The 17,094-nt window shown below is 48.3% G+C and overlaps 1 protein-coding gene across 1 annotated transcript in view; it reads right to left on the bottom strand.

Moving 5' to 3' along the window:
* Nucleotides 1-328: 328 nt before the first annotated feature.
* Nucleotides 329-17,094, bottom strand: part of GALNT14 (polypeptide N-acetylgalactosaminyltransferase 14) — a 98,091-nt gene continuing 81,325 nt past the window's right edge. The window contains exons 10-15 of the mRNA XM_075749391.1: nucleotides 14,580-14,706; nucleotides 11,862-11,954; nucleotides 10,438-10,521; nucleotides 9,162-9,306; nucleotides 2,031-2,150; nucleotides 329-1,421 (exon numbers count right to left, since the gene is read on the bottom strand). Of these exons, the coding sequence (XP_075605506.1) occupies nucleotides 1,263-1,421; nucleotides 2,031-2,150; nucleotides 9,162-9,306; nucleotides 10,438-10,521; nucleotides 11,862-11,954; nucleotides 14,580-14,706 (728 nt within the window). The 3' untranslated portion in view covers nucleotides 329-1,262. The remainder of the gene's footprint in view (nucleotides 1,422-2,030; nucleotides 2,151-9,161; nucleotides 9,307-10,437; nucleotides 10,522-11,861; nucleotides 11,955-14,579; nucleotides 14,707-17,094) is intronic.

Genomic DNA, 17,094 nt, shown 5'->3' with positions numbered 1-17,094 from the left:
TCCACGTAGCAATAGCACATGTCCAATACCTGAAGAAATAATTTCTGCCAAGTCTGCCTATGATGAAAGACTTTGGGAGAGAGGTACTTTGTGGCCTTGGGTTCCCTGCTCACTGGTGTGACTGGGAGAATCCCAAACCTTTTCTTCAGCACTTCACATCTTGGGCTACAAGATACCTGGAAAGCAAAACCTGGTAACATCCCTTTTCCTTTCTCAGAGTAGTCTCTAGCTTTAAAATACCTCCTCCATTCCTACAGTAGCAGCACTTCATGGGAGTCCCTTCTTCTGTAGTTGGGAAATTGGGAAACACAAATATGACACAATTACCTTCAATTACCAAAAATATTACTTTTATGGAAGAAAAGTGAAAATTTGACTTATTCCAGATCTGAAGCAGTGAGAGACACATAGTGAAATTATAGGGGAGTTTTCAGTGACCGAGACTCACCCATGGCCTTCAGAGAGGAGAAATAATCATGTTACTGCCTTTCCTCCCAGCTTCACAGCACTTTATATCCTCTAATCTCACACACTGAATCCTCTGTTTGCTTGGGCTTTGGAGACTCAACAACCCCATGTGCAGTTAGCACTGAGCAGGACTCCCCATTACCTGCTGGTTTGATCCTGGCCACAGCCGTAGATGACTGCCCTGCCTCTGTACACACAACACGTACGTGGATCAGATACAAATTCAAATGTGCAACACAGTTCCACCCACGCTCTCTGCAAAAGACAAACTCATTCATAGCAATGAAAAGTGCAAAGGTAATTCAGTGTTTTCCACTCGATCCCAGGCGATGTTTCTTAGCATCCCTTGACACATCCCTCCTTGCACACTGGCCTCACTCCCCAAAAGCTATTGAGATGCTTGTTTTACTGAGTCCAAGTCTCCTTTTGGTCTCCAAGGCTCTTCTACCTGTGTTTCCAGAGAGATTAATAAATACTGTGCACACCGAACTTCTGTAGGGCCCATAACGGGAGCACTGGTATCCCTCTAAAACATGTCAAGTTTGGGTTTTTTGCCATCCCTTCTCTTTGAATGTATGACTGCCATCAGGCCAATACCAGCTGCATCCCTTGCAGACAACATCCATTGTTCAACCTGGAGGGCCATGTCCTTATTTTTATTTGAATGATTCTTCTCCTGTCCCATAATACACAAGGACCCGCAATGGTTTTGCATTTGAGCTCCGTCTGGTGCATCTCGGCTGCATGTAGCAACGTCTCAGTGCCCATCCCCGCTGTGTAAGTCCTCCAGCAGGTCAAGACATCACCATGTCCCAGCGCTGACTCATGGCTGTGCTCTCGCAAGGGTTGATGACAAACTCTTTGGTGCTCTCATTTGTGTCCCCAATCGTCTCGGTGTCCAAACAAAAGCGTGAAGCTATGTGTTCGATGTGTGACCCAACTTTACCCCATCGCTGAGGAGAGACACACAGGAGAGGAGAAACAGGGGTGAACAAGCTTCCTCCTTGTTATGCTTTTACTGTACTGTTCCAGCATCAGGAGGACAGTCATCACTAAACTATTCCAGCATCCAGTTGTCACTAAGCCTTTGTGGCCCGATACTGGAAACTACAGGGTTCCTCAGCCCACACCCAGCAGAACACATGCTGAGCATTTCTCCCATCAGAAGCACCCTCATTTCAGCTCAGTCTCTGCCTGGCTTCAGAAAGATAACACATTACTAACAGCTTTTTCCCCAGGTCACTGGTTCAAATGCCAGCTTGATGATTAACTGCAGAGAAGTGTTAGCATCTGCTGACTGACTGGCAGCCCGTGTGAACTAAATTGCCAGTTTCGGTTTGACTTCTGCAGATAAGTATCCAGATCACCACCCACACTAATAGACAGCCTTATCAACACACTCATTTAAGAGGCAAAGGGCTGAACAGGCCAAAGTCTCTACTCCCAGATAGACTGTGCTTCCCAGAAGAACGCAGAGCTCATGGGCAATTTGATGTGCAGTAATACCATGCTGAAAGAAAGGGAACTTCAAAGGAAAACGGGGGATCGATGAAAGGGCTCACCTGCTTGTTGTCACCTTCTTTGCAACGTGACAGCAGCACCTGGGAACCCGGGAAGAGGGTGTACACAGACAGGCACAGCTGCTGCTGGCGGACTTGGTGGTTGTATGTGTATGTCCACTCCTGCAAAGAGGAAGAAAAAGAGAGAAGGCAAGAGATCAGGGTTGCTCCTTGGTATTCTTCTACCTGGAAAGCAAACACTTTGGCTTGGATCCTGTTCCCTCTGAAACCAAGCACAAACCTCATGGACTTCCAGAGGCACCAGGACAGGTCACTAGGATGCTTCAAGCCTCCCCAAAACTGCAACTGTCATTGGGGGACTACATGCACCAACGAAAATGTCTACAAAAGCTGCTGGAAGAAAATGGTTCATGAGGCAAAGTATTTCATAGCCAGAACCGGGCTGCGGTTGGGGAACAGGGGGGTGGAAAAACAGCAAAAGAGAGGCAGAAATGCTACACACAATGTGCAATCCTCTTTTTGTGAGGAAGAGCAGCAAAATGCTTTGCAGCTGGCAGCGGGAGAGAGAAGCTGATATGTAGCAAATGTTTGCAATTCTGAGGATTCTGTTCCCAAATATGACAAAAATCAGGGATAAAGCTCCCCTTTGTATCAAAGGAGTGGGATCAAACTCCAAGCGTTTGATGTACTGGTTTGCTGTGACCACTGCTATTCCTGCTCCCCTGGGCTGTCTTGGAGGCTTTTTTCTCATGCTGCTTTTCATATTCACCTGCTCTTTATCAGCCCTTCGGCCCAAGAAATAATCTTTGGGGGAGCAGAGACTCTTTGTCCTGTGTAAAGCTTATCATACAACAGGGGCTCTCTGGGATTATCCTCTCTTCCACCCATGGAATGTTTTTCTTGGAAGGAAAAGAGAAGTAGCTGGTAGTTTGACCAGGGTTCCCAAATGTGCTGATCAAAGCATCGGGCATGTACAGATACACTGCTTAGCCCAGAAGCATTTCACACAAGTTTACTCCAATATTTATTCCAGTTGAATGTTTTCTATCATTCACCTGCACTCCTGTTAACCAAGAGCACCTCCTGAAGGTCCGAGACTGCCCAGGCAAGGGATGTCTCCCTCCTATTTCTGTGTATACACAAGCAGACAAGAGCTGCTTCGGCTTATGGGACCATGCTTTTACATAACCCTGGAGAGTGACTTCAGGAACAAGGTCTTTTGCTTATAACTTTGCATGGACATTAACTTTAAAATTAGAAAGAGCAAGGCTGGAAGAGGTTTCTGAGTGCCTCTAGCCAGGGTGCAAAGCAGGATCAACTCCTGCTGTGTGAATGGCTCTGAGATAGCAGTCAGGCGAGCAGCAGTGGGAGCAAGTGGAAAGCAGGTTGCTGAGCCGCGGCAGGGCAGATGAGCAGGACTGGAACACAAAAAGCAGCTGGCTTCACTAGCAGAGGGCAATAACCGTGCTGGAGAGAGCAAGGCCAGGGAGCAAGAGGGTTTCTGCAAAAGGCCCCAAGAGCCAAGCCCATGCCTTGACAGGGTACAGGGTATAAGAACTGGGAAGGCTGCTGTGAAAGAAAAGATGCAGAGAGAAAGCAAAACAGTTGCGAGCTCAGATATGGAGGAGTCAGAGCTCCAGGAGGAGTGAAGTGAGCAGGGGTGTTGGCAACAGAGGGGAAGGCAGCACTCAAACCTATGGCTGTGTAGGCTGGGTCTAGAAAAATGAACAGTAAAAAGTGCTCCTGGGAGACTGCAACCCTTTCTGAGTGCCAGAGGGGGACGTGAAGAATGGCTGCCCTGATCTCAAAGCTGGGACACCTGCAGCTCCCCCTGACTTTGAATGGTGGAGGCTTTGGGTTGCATTAGCATGAGTTATTAGAGCAGGAAAATGCTTCCACCCCTTTGGTATTTGTCACCGTCAGCAGCTCTAACTCCTCTCCCTGACTTCAAAACAGACAGCTACAGGCATTTAATTCCTGGGAATGTAAATCCCACTTCTTAGCCACCTGGAAGGGAAAACATGCTTTTGCACAGCAGACCCAGATCCACAAGGACATCACACTGTGATCCTCACATCCTGTGCTGCTTAGCCTACTACTCCCCACCAACTAATGGAAATCAAACCCAGCTTTCTGAACAGCCTGCCCCCAGGCTTCTCAACAAGAGCTGCCCAGGATTTCAGCACATAACAAGCATTCATTTTCAAAGCCACAGCCTGCTCCCGAAGGGCCTTCTGGCAACTACTTCTCCTTTGTCAGATGGAGCAGAGCTTACCTGATCCTAGAGTGAACGTGTTCCAGACATCCCAATCATACGCGCTGTCAGCTGCTGTGTAAACCACCAGCCCGGGAAATCAGGTGCCAAATTAGTCCTGCATCTGTGAAGAACCAAGCCCTACGGGGCAAGCTCCAACACCTGTTCTTGCTGCCTGCACTGCTACAAGCTGCTTTGAAAACCCGCTTTACATTTTTAACCAATTGTTGGTCATTTTAGCCCAGGACAAAGCCTGAGCTGCACCCAGGATGCTCCACAGCAGCAAGCTAATCCAGTAACTCCTGTATATGTTGAATCCCCCAACTAATTCAGCCCATGGGACTTTTTTGTTTTGTTTGACCTCTTAACCTTCTTTGCTTCCTTGCTTCACTGAGGCACCTCGTGGAGGACTGCTCCTCCCAGAGGTTCCCCATGGTTTTCTTTCCAGGCCAGGCTCTGTTCGAACCTTCCCAATATCCACATCCTCTCAAACCTCATCCTCAGGAACACCCTCTCAGTCGGCAAAGTGCCATGGGATAGACAGGGTGGTGGTAACCATCTCTCCTAAGCTGTTGTTCGTCATAAGAAGTGAGGCCTTCAGAGCTAGATGCATGCGTCCGTTGGATAACTGACCTTGGATCCTCCCCTCTTGGCCCCAGGCTGTCCTGCTGCTGTCTTTATCTGAACTGACAGATTTTTCACACGGCTCTTCTATTTTGGCAGAATGGCTTTTTATGGAAGCCAGTCCTGTTGCAAATGTTTTATCCAGTTCTAATCATGTCTTGTCTCTTTTAAGCCCTAGATGAATGCCAGAGAAAATGATGCAGAAAATGAGGAAACTGGGGGGGGAAGTCACTTGAACACCACAGAATCCATTAAAAACTTTGACTTAGAATACAGGCAAATGGCCATGCAAATTTTTATCTTAGCCCATCTCTTCCCCTATTTGTATCAGTTGGAATGAAAATTCCTGCTTTTTTTCCCATGAGAAACTCCTTTATCTTCCAAACCCTGGCACACAGAGCACTCCCGTGGCCAGCACAGCAGTAACAACGGCAGAGCTTTGCACCTCCGCAGTTTCAGTGAATGGGGCAGCCCAGGGTACTCCTGAGAAGGGAGACCTTCGAGGAGCTAACATGGCTTCAGGGCTGCAGACTGCCCTGAAGAGATGCCAGCGGGGTTGGGAGCCGACCCCTGGCACCAAGGTAAAACAGACACACGAGGTGAAACTGAGATCAAGATTTCCTGACTTTTCAAAGACAAAGCAGCTCCTGATGAGATGGTGGTAGAGCAAGGAGGAAGAGGGTGGACTGGGCGAGCAGAGCTACCAGCTGCACACCACAACCAGCAATCCCCCTCCTCCGAAGCCTCAGATAACGCTAGCCCCCATCTGAGGCTTGCGACTATTTTTCAAGGCTTTAGCATCATTCGAGCAGGCACCTGCCACTGTTACTCAGCATCATTGTGAATTGAGGAAATTATTTTAAAATGAGACCTTCGGCGTGGCACAGCCTGGGTGGCAGAAGGAGAAAGAAGCCCCTCAGCCTCGCAAGGAGCAGCCCCGTAGGAGCCCAGCACTACGTGACAGAGCAGTACGTGCTCTGCTGCTGAGCAAGCAGTCAACTGTACCCTAAAGCTGGGGTAGCAGCTAGAGAAAAATGTTTCTGAAGAAGCCGGGAACAACCTCAGCCCTCAATGATTATCTTTTTAAAATCACAGGGAAGGGTTTCCCAAGGCACATGACTCCACGGGATATCCACCTAAGGATAGCAAAGTGCTTCACTCATCAAAAGGCCCTGGGATGCAACTAGCTCTTACGCACGTCTCAGGAGAGGGAAAGCAAAATGCAAAAGGTGCCCATGGCAGCCGGGGTGCAGAGATGACACTAGCACCAGCCAGCCCCCCTGCTCTGCTGGCTCGGCCCAGCTCCTGAAGCTCTAGCTGGCCTACAGCTGGGGCAGGACATGCCCATGGAGGAGAAGAACGAAGACGTTCGAGGGGAGGAAGGTCAAAGGAGAATTTTTATGGTTGAGATATCTCAGGAAGGACACTGTCAGGTTAGTTTGGGTAGATGCTAAATGTCCTCCAGAGTCAAGTGTCCATTCCAGAGACTAATATCAACTGACACTTAGTTTGAAAAAAACTCAACTACTCACATCTTTATCAGATAGACCAGGACAAAACTATGATCAATTATTTTCCCTCAGATGCATTTCTCTTGTGAAAAACTAAATCAATCAGTTCATTTAGCAAATGAGACACAATAAGACATAGAGTACCAAGGCTCTGGTGGGCAGGAGCAAAGGAGGAGCCCGCTGTGCCCTGGGGATGGCCAGCACTGCACAAGGTCTCTGCCAGTCACTAACTCGAGAGCAGGTCCCTCTGAGAGCCACCTCAGGGGACGGAGCCTGCCCTGACTGCTACCAGACCTTTTGGAGGGGGAAGGGCCAAGTGGATCCCAGGGATGAGAAGACAGAGCTCCCCTACACAAAGATGAGAGGTGGTCTTGTGCCTCAGTGCTCCTTTTAGTAATTCAGGAGTAACACCAGACGCCACCAGGGAGGGTTTGTGAGATCTGCTAGGGGTGTAAAGCCTGTCTGATTTCACTGCAGTCACTCTTCTCAATTTACCCAAACTGTGGATGTGGCCAGAGGGCTCACAACACCCTTCCCCTGCACTACAGATAGAAAAAAAATAAAATAAAGAGCAACTGATTGTCATCTGACAGCTCCTGTTCCTCTCTCCTCAAACCATGGTGAGGTATGACAGCTCAGATCTTCTCACACCCGGTCCCAGGACTTCATGCATGTAATGTTGGTAAAGGGCTTGGGGAGCCTAGCAGGGAGACAGCTACGGAAGGGCAAGCAAGCAACCGAATTAATGCTACTTACACTGACAATAAAGGATCTGGATTGCCAGGATATTTCCATAGTACTTAGTGAATGCCAGGAAAGCACAGCTTTGATTTAGCTAAGCCTATTTTTCAAATAATGAAGCTTAGGGTAAACAAGATGTGACTTCGGTATGTTAAAAGTGAAGATTATTGCTCTATTCTGGGATATCAAATACGAAACTAAGTAGCATTCAGGACTGCTGCATAATCTATCCTACACAGCCTGGTGACTATAACCCCCATGTCATCCCCAAGTTCAGGTGGACTTGTAACAATTGTGTAATTAAAATATAACTTTCTATTCACAGTGAAAATGGAAATATCCTGCTTTCATCTGAAATATTCTCTATGGGTACAAGTAACAGAGAACTATCCTAGAAAGAGAGAGAAAGATAAAAGGAAAAGGTTTTTCTCTATTCCTGCCTGTGTATTGAGTGTAGCTATTCAGCAATCTGTTTGTAGTGCATTTTTCTGTTCCCCTGCAGAGTTAGTCCTGCACGTGCACAAGAAATGGAGTTGCCATCCAGTGGGAAGTGTTGACCTATTGCAAACTGCTGCAGAATCAGAATGGGAAGATGAAAAGTTTGTGGCATGAAAAATTCCAAAAATTTGCTACACAGAAATGTCAAAATAAAATGTGTTCGATGGGAATGAAACAATCCAACTTGTTGGCATGACATTTCTCATTTTAAAATATCATATCAAACTGATATTTCAGAAAGACCAACGCCATTTCATTTTGAAAAGCTAGCTTGCAGCAGCATTTTCCATTCTGATTTTCCCAGATTTTTTAAAAACCATCTAATTCATTGAAAGTTGCAATTGTCACTAAAAAGTATTTTCTTTTCCTTCAGCAGAGTTGACCCTGCAAAACATGATGACCTGCTCTCATCAGCTCGCTTCTCTTGCTGTTTGTGTAAAAAGTCCATGCAGCAGTGGAAGAAAGAAAAAGAATTCTACAGCCTGGAAACCAGTTAAACTGTCAGAACTGTAACTCTGTGGTAATTGCAGTTATATTCAGTATATTTTCTGAACTGACTAAAATTCAAGTAGTCATTGTTGATTTTACCAGATTGTGAAACAGATATTATTTTCCTGACTAAAGGCAGGCATGCAACTGCATGCAAAAGAGACGCACATAATGAGACGCTTCATTTGCACATACAAATTAAGGACATTTTCAGCAGCAGCTCCAGACCTGGGCCTTTTATATGCATAGCTACCTGGTTTGAATGCGTAACCATGAGGGTTAAGGATGTACAGTCAAGTGGAAGCAAGCACACCGTTGCCTATTAAATTACTTCACGGCACCCTGAAGAAGCGAGTGATTGTTATTCTCCCTGTTTTATAGATGGGAACAGTGAGAGAACTTACTGACGTGCCCAAAACCACAAAGGGAGCCTGAAGCAAAGGCAGGTTTTGAAGCCTTGTCTTCAAGGGTCTTGCTCCAGCAACAACGCTGCAAGGCACATGTGCTTGCTCTTGGCTCTAACATTTCCTAGAATATACTTTTGAGAACACTGATTCATACAGCTTTTTCTCGTCTCAGTGAGACTGAAAAAAATGAGATCGAAGAAACTGAGATCATCCTCATTAAATTCTCACTAGTTTAATAGGCAATCTAATATAGAGAGAATGCAGGCTATGAAGTTATAAATACCATTGCGATTCAGTGCATTTTGAAAGAAATAAGGCTGAAAGATGAGAGGAAATTATAGTTCTCTCTGTCTTTCTCTGATCTCTGCAGATGAACGGTGCGAGGTGTTCCTGAGTAACAGTGAGCGCTCAGTGCAGGCTAGCACAGAGATAAGTGGTCCACCCTGCACCGTGGCTCCTGCGCCAGTCCCTGCTGCCTCCACCGAGGTAAGGAGGACTTACCAGGGTTTAACTACGTGCTGCTTTAGGAAAGGGGTTGGCAGGACGGGTAATTCTCCAACAGAGCTTTAGCAAACGTAGGAAATCACCTTGAAGCTGCCCCAGACCCTTCTCTCCAGCCGGCATCACGGGGATAGGCAACGCATCTTACCTGTGCCGTTGCTGCCGTGCCTTTGCTGCTGATACAAGGATTTAAGCTCAGGACGGGGAACTCTTGGGCTTCAGACTTGTGCGACTCCAGGCAGCTCTGTCTTTGCCTGATCATCCCAGTCTGATAGAGCGATTCCTCGGGAATCCTGTGGGAACAGTGTGAAAACAACACCCCTGCTCCCCCAGGCACACAGAGTGCGCAAAGGGGGGCTCGGTGGGGTAAGAAAGGGGCAGTCGCGCCGTTTCACCTTCAGAAAATGAGAGTGGCAAGATCTATTACAATACTGAACCACTGAGAGCAGTACATGGACAGGGACGCTGCAAAAGCAGCACTCAGAGATGGATGGATGGCCTTTATAAGAGGAAAAAATAAATAACACTGCACAAGGCAAACAGAGGAGCAAGGAATAGACTGCGAGCAGGCTGAAGGTCAGCCTTCAGCTTACAGGAATGGGGAACTTTATAACAAACCACCGCAGAGCCCTTGCATTCCCTGTGAAGGCTGCTGTGCAATGCCACACATGGCCAAAAAAAGCAAGAAACCAGCTATAAATCATTTACACACTGTGATTCTGCACTCGGCCATTACAACAGCAGGTCCCTTGAGGTATCTCCAAAACTTTTGTGAGGATGGCTCCTGATAGCGACCGGGGGAATGGATGCAATGGTTTCTGGAGTAATTTTGGTGATTAAAAGGGATCTGTGTATATTATGCAAAGCTTTAGGCTAGGAGTAAGGCAGAGCCACCTGAATAGAGGTCATAAACTCCTTGAGTGGATGGTTTCATACCAGAGAAGTCTTGAGTATCACAGAACACTGTGAAAGACTGGAAATTAGGTGTTTGTTTTGTAAGCGAGAGTCATTAAGTACTGAAACAAACCACCAGAGGCTATGGTGGATTTTCCATGTTGGGATACTTTTCTAAGGAAAACTGGCTATTTCCTTATACCTCCTGTCCCACAGCATGGGCAGGGGGATACCTGAGGAAGCCCCAAAAGCTAGGAGAAATAACTGATCCTTTGCTCCTCATCAGCCCTGCAGCAAAGAGCCAAGAAGTCTGTAAGATTTCTTAGAGAATGCAGGATCTCAGATGAACCATCTCACACCATGAGCAATCTGTGTTTAAAGCCAGCATAAAATTCACTATGCCCTTCTGTGAAGCCCAAGGGAGGGGGTGCCTGTGTCTCTGGGGCAGGGGGAGGTGTGGGGACTGGAGGGGCAGAGGAAAGCTCTGCGGGGCAGGAGGGATGGGGCAGGTGGAGATGACACGTCCATACCGAAGTTCAGGATAAACGTTTTCCAGGTACCACTTGAAGCTGTGGCATTTCAACCTCTTCCGCAGCTCCACTCTGCTCTGGATGCTGTGGGAAGAAAGTATCATAGAGATACCATGGAAATCACGAAGGTGAGACCCAAGGCACCAAACAGGGAGGCTGAGAGAAACCCAACAGACAGCAAACATATGAGCATCAGCAGCTCTATTTTCTGCTCTCTTCTACATGAGTTTTGGCAGTCGTTTTGATCTGTCTCTTTGGAGGTCTCACCTGGTAAAACAGCATGATGACGTGTTGCCATTTTAACAAGGAGCCTGGAGTTTGGTGGATGAAAAGGTTCATGGAAAAGTACAGTCATTTAAAAATTATTAGTACAAAAATGTATGCTATCTACTATATGCAATAAGCATTTATTTAATATATTAATGTACTTGGAAATTATTATATGCTATTATAAGTTACTCTTAGTTTACAGGAATACAGAAGGCCTTGATTTCCAAGAGCACCTAAACACAGCTTTAAGTCAGCAGCAGTTAATCACACGGTGAAATCCTTCTTTCTTTCATTAACCAGGGCAAAATTTCTGCTGAGGGATCATGCTGTAGAGTGACAATTTCCAAACTCCAGCTCCTCCTTGGGCCAGCCTCTACCCGTGGAGCTGTTATGAGCTGGCATTTACAGAGCAGTAGGAAGGCTCCAGTAGCTTCCCTTCGCATAGGCTCTCTTCTCTACACCCTCATACATTTAGCAGGACAGAGCTGTTACTTCATTCGGTGCTGGCGGATGGGAAGAGGGTATGAATTCAGTGGAAATAGGTTAGTCACCAGGACTTCAATTTATTTATCTTGGAGATTGAAGAGTAGCCACAAGGAATTTGGGGTTGGATTTGGAAACCCTTGTGGTCCAACGGAAACTTTCTAAGGAAAGGAAGGGCATATGACACTGAAAAATCAACACGAATGCTTACAGCCCTCCTGACAGGGAGGTGTTTCTGACTGTTCACACAATGAATGGCAAACTCCCTGCATACAAAGCACTTGCTCCTTTCCAATAAAGCCTTAGCAGGCCCCAAATTTGATGATTTTCCTACCCCTCTGCTGCCAGCGAGACCTCCAGACTCTCCCTACCAAACTCTGCTCTGGGACCAGAACTACTTGTACCTAACACTAAGGGCAGGACACAGCAGAGGGGGTTTTCCCCCCACCTCGATTCGGTTCACTCACTGGGATAAACTAGCACAGCATATAAACTAGCTGTTTATACGTTTCATTGCTGCGCTCATAGCATCTGCCTACCATTAGCATTTAATTGAGCGTTACTACAGAAACAACGCAGGTGGGTTTCCGCAGCAGGGCGACGTCACCGTGAACACCAACTGCAGCAGGCAGGGCACAGGCAGGGCGCAGGCAGCAGAGAAAGACACTTACTTTCCATAAGGCCTCCCTTGGGCTGCGGGACGAGCTGCGTAATAGTACTGCTTGAATTCATCCATCCACACCTCTGCGGTGCGCTTGGTGTTTCTGAAGGAGGCAACGAAAGATGGGTGAAACCAAAGAAGCCTCTGAGGTGACATCTTCTAAAATGCACTGAGTATTCCATCCCGCCCTCCTCCCCTCCTCAACTTGGTCTTTGGCTTCACCCAAACCACCTTTAAGCCAGCCCATCCCTCACTACTAGAGAAGATACTCCTCCTCCCCATTACTCCAGGGACCAAACAGAAAAGGCAAAAGCTTGGGTGATGAATTCACCATTTCAAACACAGCTGGATGCTTTGCATCCATCAGAATCAGAAGTGCAGCCTCTCTTAAGTGTCATTGCCCAGGTAGGCATGCCTGGGATTTTATTTAGTGGCTGGGATGGAGCTCTGAAAAGTGACCCAGAATTTGCCAAAGATTGAAGGCAAATATTTCCTTTGCTTCAATCCTGTATGGACTCCCCTGCTTTGCACCCCTGGATTTCACTGGGGCAAATCTCAGTGCTCCAAACTTAAGACAAACCACCCTGATTACAGTGCTGTAGCATAAATGTCAGTCTTCCACATCAGCCAGGTGTCTGCAGAAGGTTTATGAACCTCAGGAAATCTGTTGACTTCAGATGGCTCTAACTCTTCTTGCAAATGGCTTTGTTGCTCCATGCCTATCTGCCTATCCCTGCCCAGGTCAGAGGAGTCCTCCTAACTACCGCTCCAAGGCAGGCCAGTGCCTCCAAGCTATTGCTACCACACCACTAGGCTGCAGGTGCCACGGGGCAGGCTCTGGATCCAGCCAAGTCCCATGTGGCCACAAAAGGCCACAAAAGTCTGCACGTGAAGCCAGCGTAACACTGGAGCCTGAGCTGTCTCTCACACTGAAGTAGAGGCTGTGTGGGGGAAAAAAAAAAATCAATGTCTGGCAGAAAGGTGCAGATATTTTTTGCTAACATCTCTGTTTAAACACAGGTACCACATAGCATCAGGTTGCCAGAAGCTGCTTCTCCTCTCAGTCTATATACTACAACATTAAGTTTAAGGCTGATAGATACCATAAGGTTAATAAAATCCCAGCTCCTAATGCCTACAGATATGTTTCTCCAGACTGCTATTCAGTCCCTTGCTGATTCATGGTGCTTCTTCCTCTCTCTCTCTCTCTCTAAGGCCACTGCAATAGTCTAAGTGCTCTTGCTCAAGCCTAAGTCATGGTGTCGACATCTGTGTACCTAACCTTCCACAAAGTGCAGGGGTTTTTTGTCTGGCTTCCTGATCTCATTTGGGTTTATAAGAAACATGGCGATAAATGCCGAGGCTCAAACCTAGGCATTGATTCAGACCTCCCCAAAGTCCCTGCACGCCTGTGCCTGGGGCACAGCCAGAAGAGCCGTACCCATTCAAGCTCCCCTTGCTCCTCCTGCAGGTGATGCAATGCAGACTTTGCCTTTTCACTCAGGTTTGCAGCGACTCCGACAGTGGAGATTTTGCCCCATCCCAGCCTCTTCTGTAGGAGTATCATTCCACTACTAAAAGCGAGAGCCCTCCCGTGACTCTCAGATTTGTACCCTCCTCCTTGATGCCAGCAACGCCCTGTGCCCCTCACCACCGTCTTTTTGAAGCAAGGTGACATGGTCCCCTTCATGCCCCACATGCAGTGCAGCTGGAAATCACGTATTAGATATAACTGAGAGATGTAATTTGCATTCCCCCAGTTTGTTGTTTCATGCAAAGTGTGGAGAAGCTGCAGAGAGCCCCAGGTCAGTGACAACCCCGCCATAGGTGGCTGGGTCCTCGCCAATACTGTTGTTGGCTCTTTATAACACTGGGAAAGCCACACTAAAAGGAATACCTGGTGTGTAAACACACGCAAATGCAGTTTAGCGGAGAAACAACCCTGCATTAAGTGTAAGCACCCCCAGTATTTTTCTCTGTCATTTACTTAATGGACAACCTTCAGCCTCATGCTCTAAAAGAGTAAGAAATCCTTCCTGACTTCACTAGCTGCTCCCATCATCTTTCCGATGCTGATTCCCACTTCTGGACTACCTCCTTCCTTGCCTTGATCTTGGCCCATTTCAGCCGTCCGTTTCAGTCCCTGTTCCCATGTGCGAGGACAGGTCCCCTTCAGCTGGGACGTCCTGGTAGTTCCTTCGGTGTGCCCACCAGCAAGGTGCAGCCCATTGCTGCCTCTGCTCAAGAGACAGCACCAGCCCGGAGGCGAAGCTACCCACGCCAGCACACTGCTCGGAGACGCATCGGGAACCAAATTTTCTGGTTCAGCTGAGCCACGCTCAGCCCTCAGCTAAGGTCACTGGGTACTGACAGACATTGCTGGCAGCCTGATTTCAGGTCATTATAAATGTGTTCTGACAACCTTAGGGTCTAAACCATTTGCTGTTACGGTAGCTAGCGCTCAGGGAGATGCTGGGGCCGTCCCTCCATTTCTGTGCTGATGAAAGGTGCCATGTAAGTGTCCTATTTCTGTCATATTCTCGACGCTGTAGAAATCCTAAGGGAGAGTCATACTGACTTGCATTTTCTTCAGCTCAGGAGATTCCTGCCCAGGGATATTTCAAAGTTTTCCAAAGAAACTTTCCTCCCCGTCTTCTCTGCTCCCCACTCCCCACAAGGCAGCACCTTATCAGTATCACAAAAAACAAAGTAAGCACAAACCACTTACTTAATGTATGTATTGGCATTTCCCTCTGGAAAGACGTACGGATGTTTCTTCCGGAAGACATGTCCAACGCGGCTGCAGGGGATGATTTCCAGGCTCCCTCCACACATCCACACACGGAAAGAGATTTCTACAAGAGAAGCAACTTCAGCATTTTGTCTTTCTGTCCTAGAGCAGGCTGGATCCTGGTGTTACCTCTCACTTCATCCTCCGCCACATTAAACTGGGATAAATCAGTTACCAGAGGGACTTTCCTAGGCACAACTCCCTTAAAAGCGCATTTCAAAGCTTCTTGCAATCTGTTTAAAGTCAGCGCACTTGAAACCTGCCTATAGCGCAGCAGGTGCTATCACAACGGCAAAAGCGAGACGGTAAGTAGGTCCCTTTTCATGCAGCCCCGCTTACATCGCAGAATCATCTTCCCAGTTGTGTGTTCCCCTAATTACTCCTGCACTGCCTGTTTCAGAGTCACTTCCCTCCAAAGGGCTGTCAAGTTCACTGTGAGAGGCCATGAATTCTGTTTATTAATGACTAGAACCATCATTATCTCTATGAATCCACCATTGATTCTGCAAAGTTTACAGAGAGCTGTGCATCCGTCACCTGTCCCAAAATGGATAGGAGCTTATCCCGCTCAGCACGTACTCCGGGCCATGAGCGCCAGCGTTGTGGTCTAACAAGACCACACACCTTCACACAAGCAAAGGTCAGTGGTGGGAGGGATTATCCCCCCAAAATCTGGATAAGCTGTCAGTACAGGAAATGTCTCCCAGTTGCCCCAAGCTGCTCTCTGGCCGGTCCGCGGGGCCCTTCTGGAGGACAACGAGCCTGTGGCACAATTGACACCAGAAGTTACAGGGCTCTTGGCAGGGAGCTGGATGAAATCCTAGCTGGCGAGGTAGGACGGGTGAGCAGAATGGCTGATCTAATGGGTCCATCTGGTCCTAATGCCTGTGAAGCTATGAATCTGCAGCTATATTGTCAGAAAGTCATGCTTAGACAGAACCAGCATGGAAAAGAAATGAAATTAAAAAGAAAAGGCTTCTGCAGTTCTTTGCATCCTATTTTATCATCTGTTGACAGTACAGACCTGCACGTAGCATGTACTTACTCCAAAACGACAAATTTTCACTCCCCTCCCACCTTTAACTACAGAAGTCAGACAAGCGGCCACCCATCATCTTTGCCAGCTCGTGCTCCTGGCAGCCCCCTCACATACGCCAGCACAAGTATGACTTATCCCCAGGTTGGATGTTGGCAAGGCAACATCCCACCTGTGGTGGGAAGGCCATTTGGGCAGCATGGACAGGAGTCCTCCTCCTCCTCCTCCTCCACTGCCGGCCCTCTGAAAACAACTCGGAGCTTCAAGGAGCAAAGGAGAATTGGAGCCCGGACCTCCCAAGCCACCTACTCTCAGCACCCGTGGCTCAGCCATGAGGTGCAGGTCGCTGCAGAGGTGTGAGCCGGCTTCACAGTGCTCCCGTCCCTGTTCCAAGCACACCCGCCTGCTCCTGAGCTGATGGAAACAGGAGGCTGGCACAGCCACAAAGCCCTCTTGCCTTGATGCCCAGGTCCAAAATTCGAGGCTTGAGCCCATCCCCAACAGCTGGCCTTGGCAGCAGGGTCAGCAAAGGCTGGGGTGGGAAAGCATGGCAGGGAGGAGAAGTATTTTTTCCCAGAAATCCCCTCCCCTTCCCTTCACTGCTGTGTTTACAGGCAAGAGCTGCAACAGCAGCTGGAGCCTCACCACTTTCCCCAGCTCTGGGTATTAACAGGCCAATAAAACGCGCCCTTGTGCCGTGTCCTGGTGCTATATTGGGAGCAACCTTAATCACAGCTACAGGGAAATGAGATTACGGCAGGACACAGCCACTCTAAGCTGCTTGCGCTCGGTTCCCCTCGCACGTGGCTGTTGCTCTCATTTGCCTGTGTGTCACAGCGCCAGCCACGCTGCCAGCGCTGCTGAGTAAATCAGAAGGGTGCCCGATAAAGGGGGACAGTCAGCTGAGCAGCTGTGAACCGCAGCGTGGCTGCTGTGTCGTGCCTTCCTCTCCTCTGGTCCTTCTGCTCAGCCTGGGAGAAGAGCAGCTCCCTGAAGTGCTGCAAGGGAAAGACTTGCACTGTTCAGTCCTCGCCTGCTCTTAATTTAAAGCCTAACGAAGAGGTGAGCTGAGGTCATCTCTGTGCACTGCGAACCAGAATGAGAACACAGTGCTGGGGAGGCAGGAGATGGTAAGGAGGCTGAGCTCTCTGTTTCAGACGTGTTGCACCCCACAGACCCTGCGCCAGTCCCTGCAGAAGCAATTAAAGCACAGGTTTCGGCAGGTAGGGATGACCCACGGAGCCATCAGTGGCAGCTAACAAACAAGGTCTCCAGACAGGCAGCTGAGAGCTAAATGCCTCGAGAGGAGGTAAACTGAGGCACCGGCGAAGGCATGGCACGGGGCCAGCTCAGGGGAGCCAGGGGAGCAGGAACCAGCAGTGCATTCCACCTGACCCACCAAGGACGTCTGCAGTG

The sequence above is a fragment of the Balearica regulorum genome, chromosome 3 (assembly GCF_011004875.1).
Source record: "Balearica regulorum gibbericeps isolate bBalReg1 chromosome 3, bBalReg1.pri, whole genome shotgun sequence".
NCBI lineage: Eukaryota > Metazoa > Chordata > Aves > Gruiformes > Gruidae > Balearica > Balearica regulorum.
Note: the sequence above shows the minus strand (reverse complement) of the source record. Positions and strands in the feature narration are given on the sequence as shown.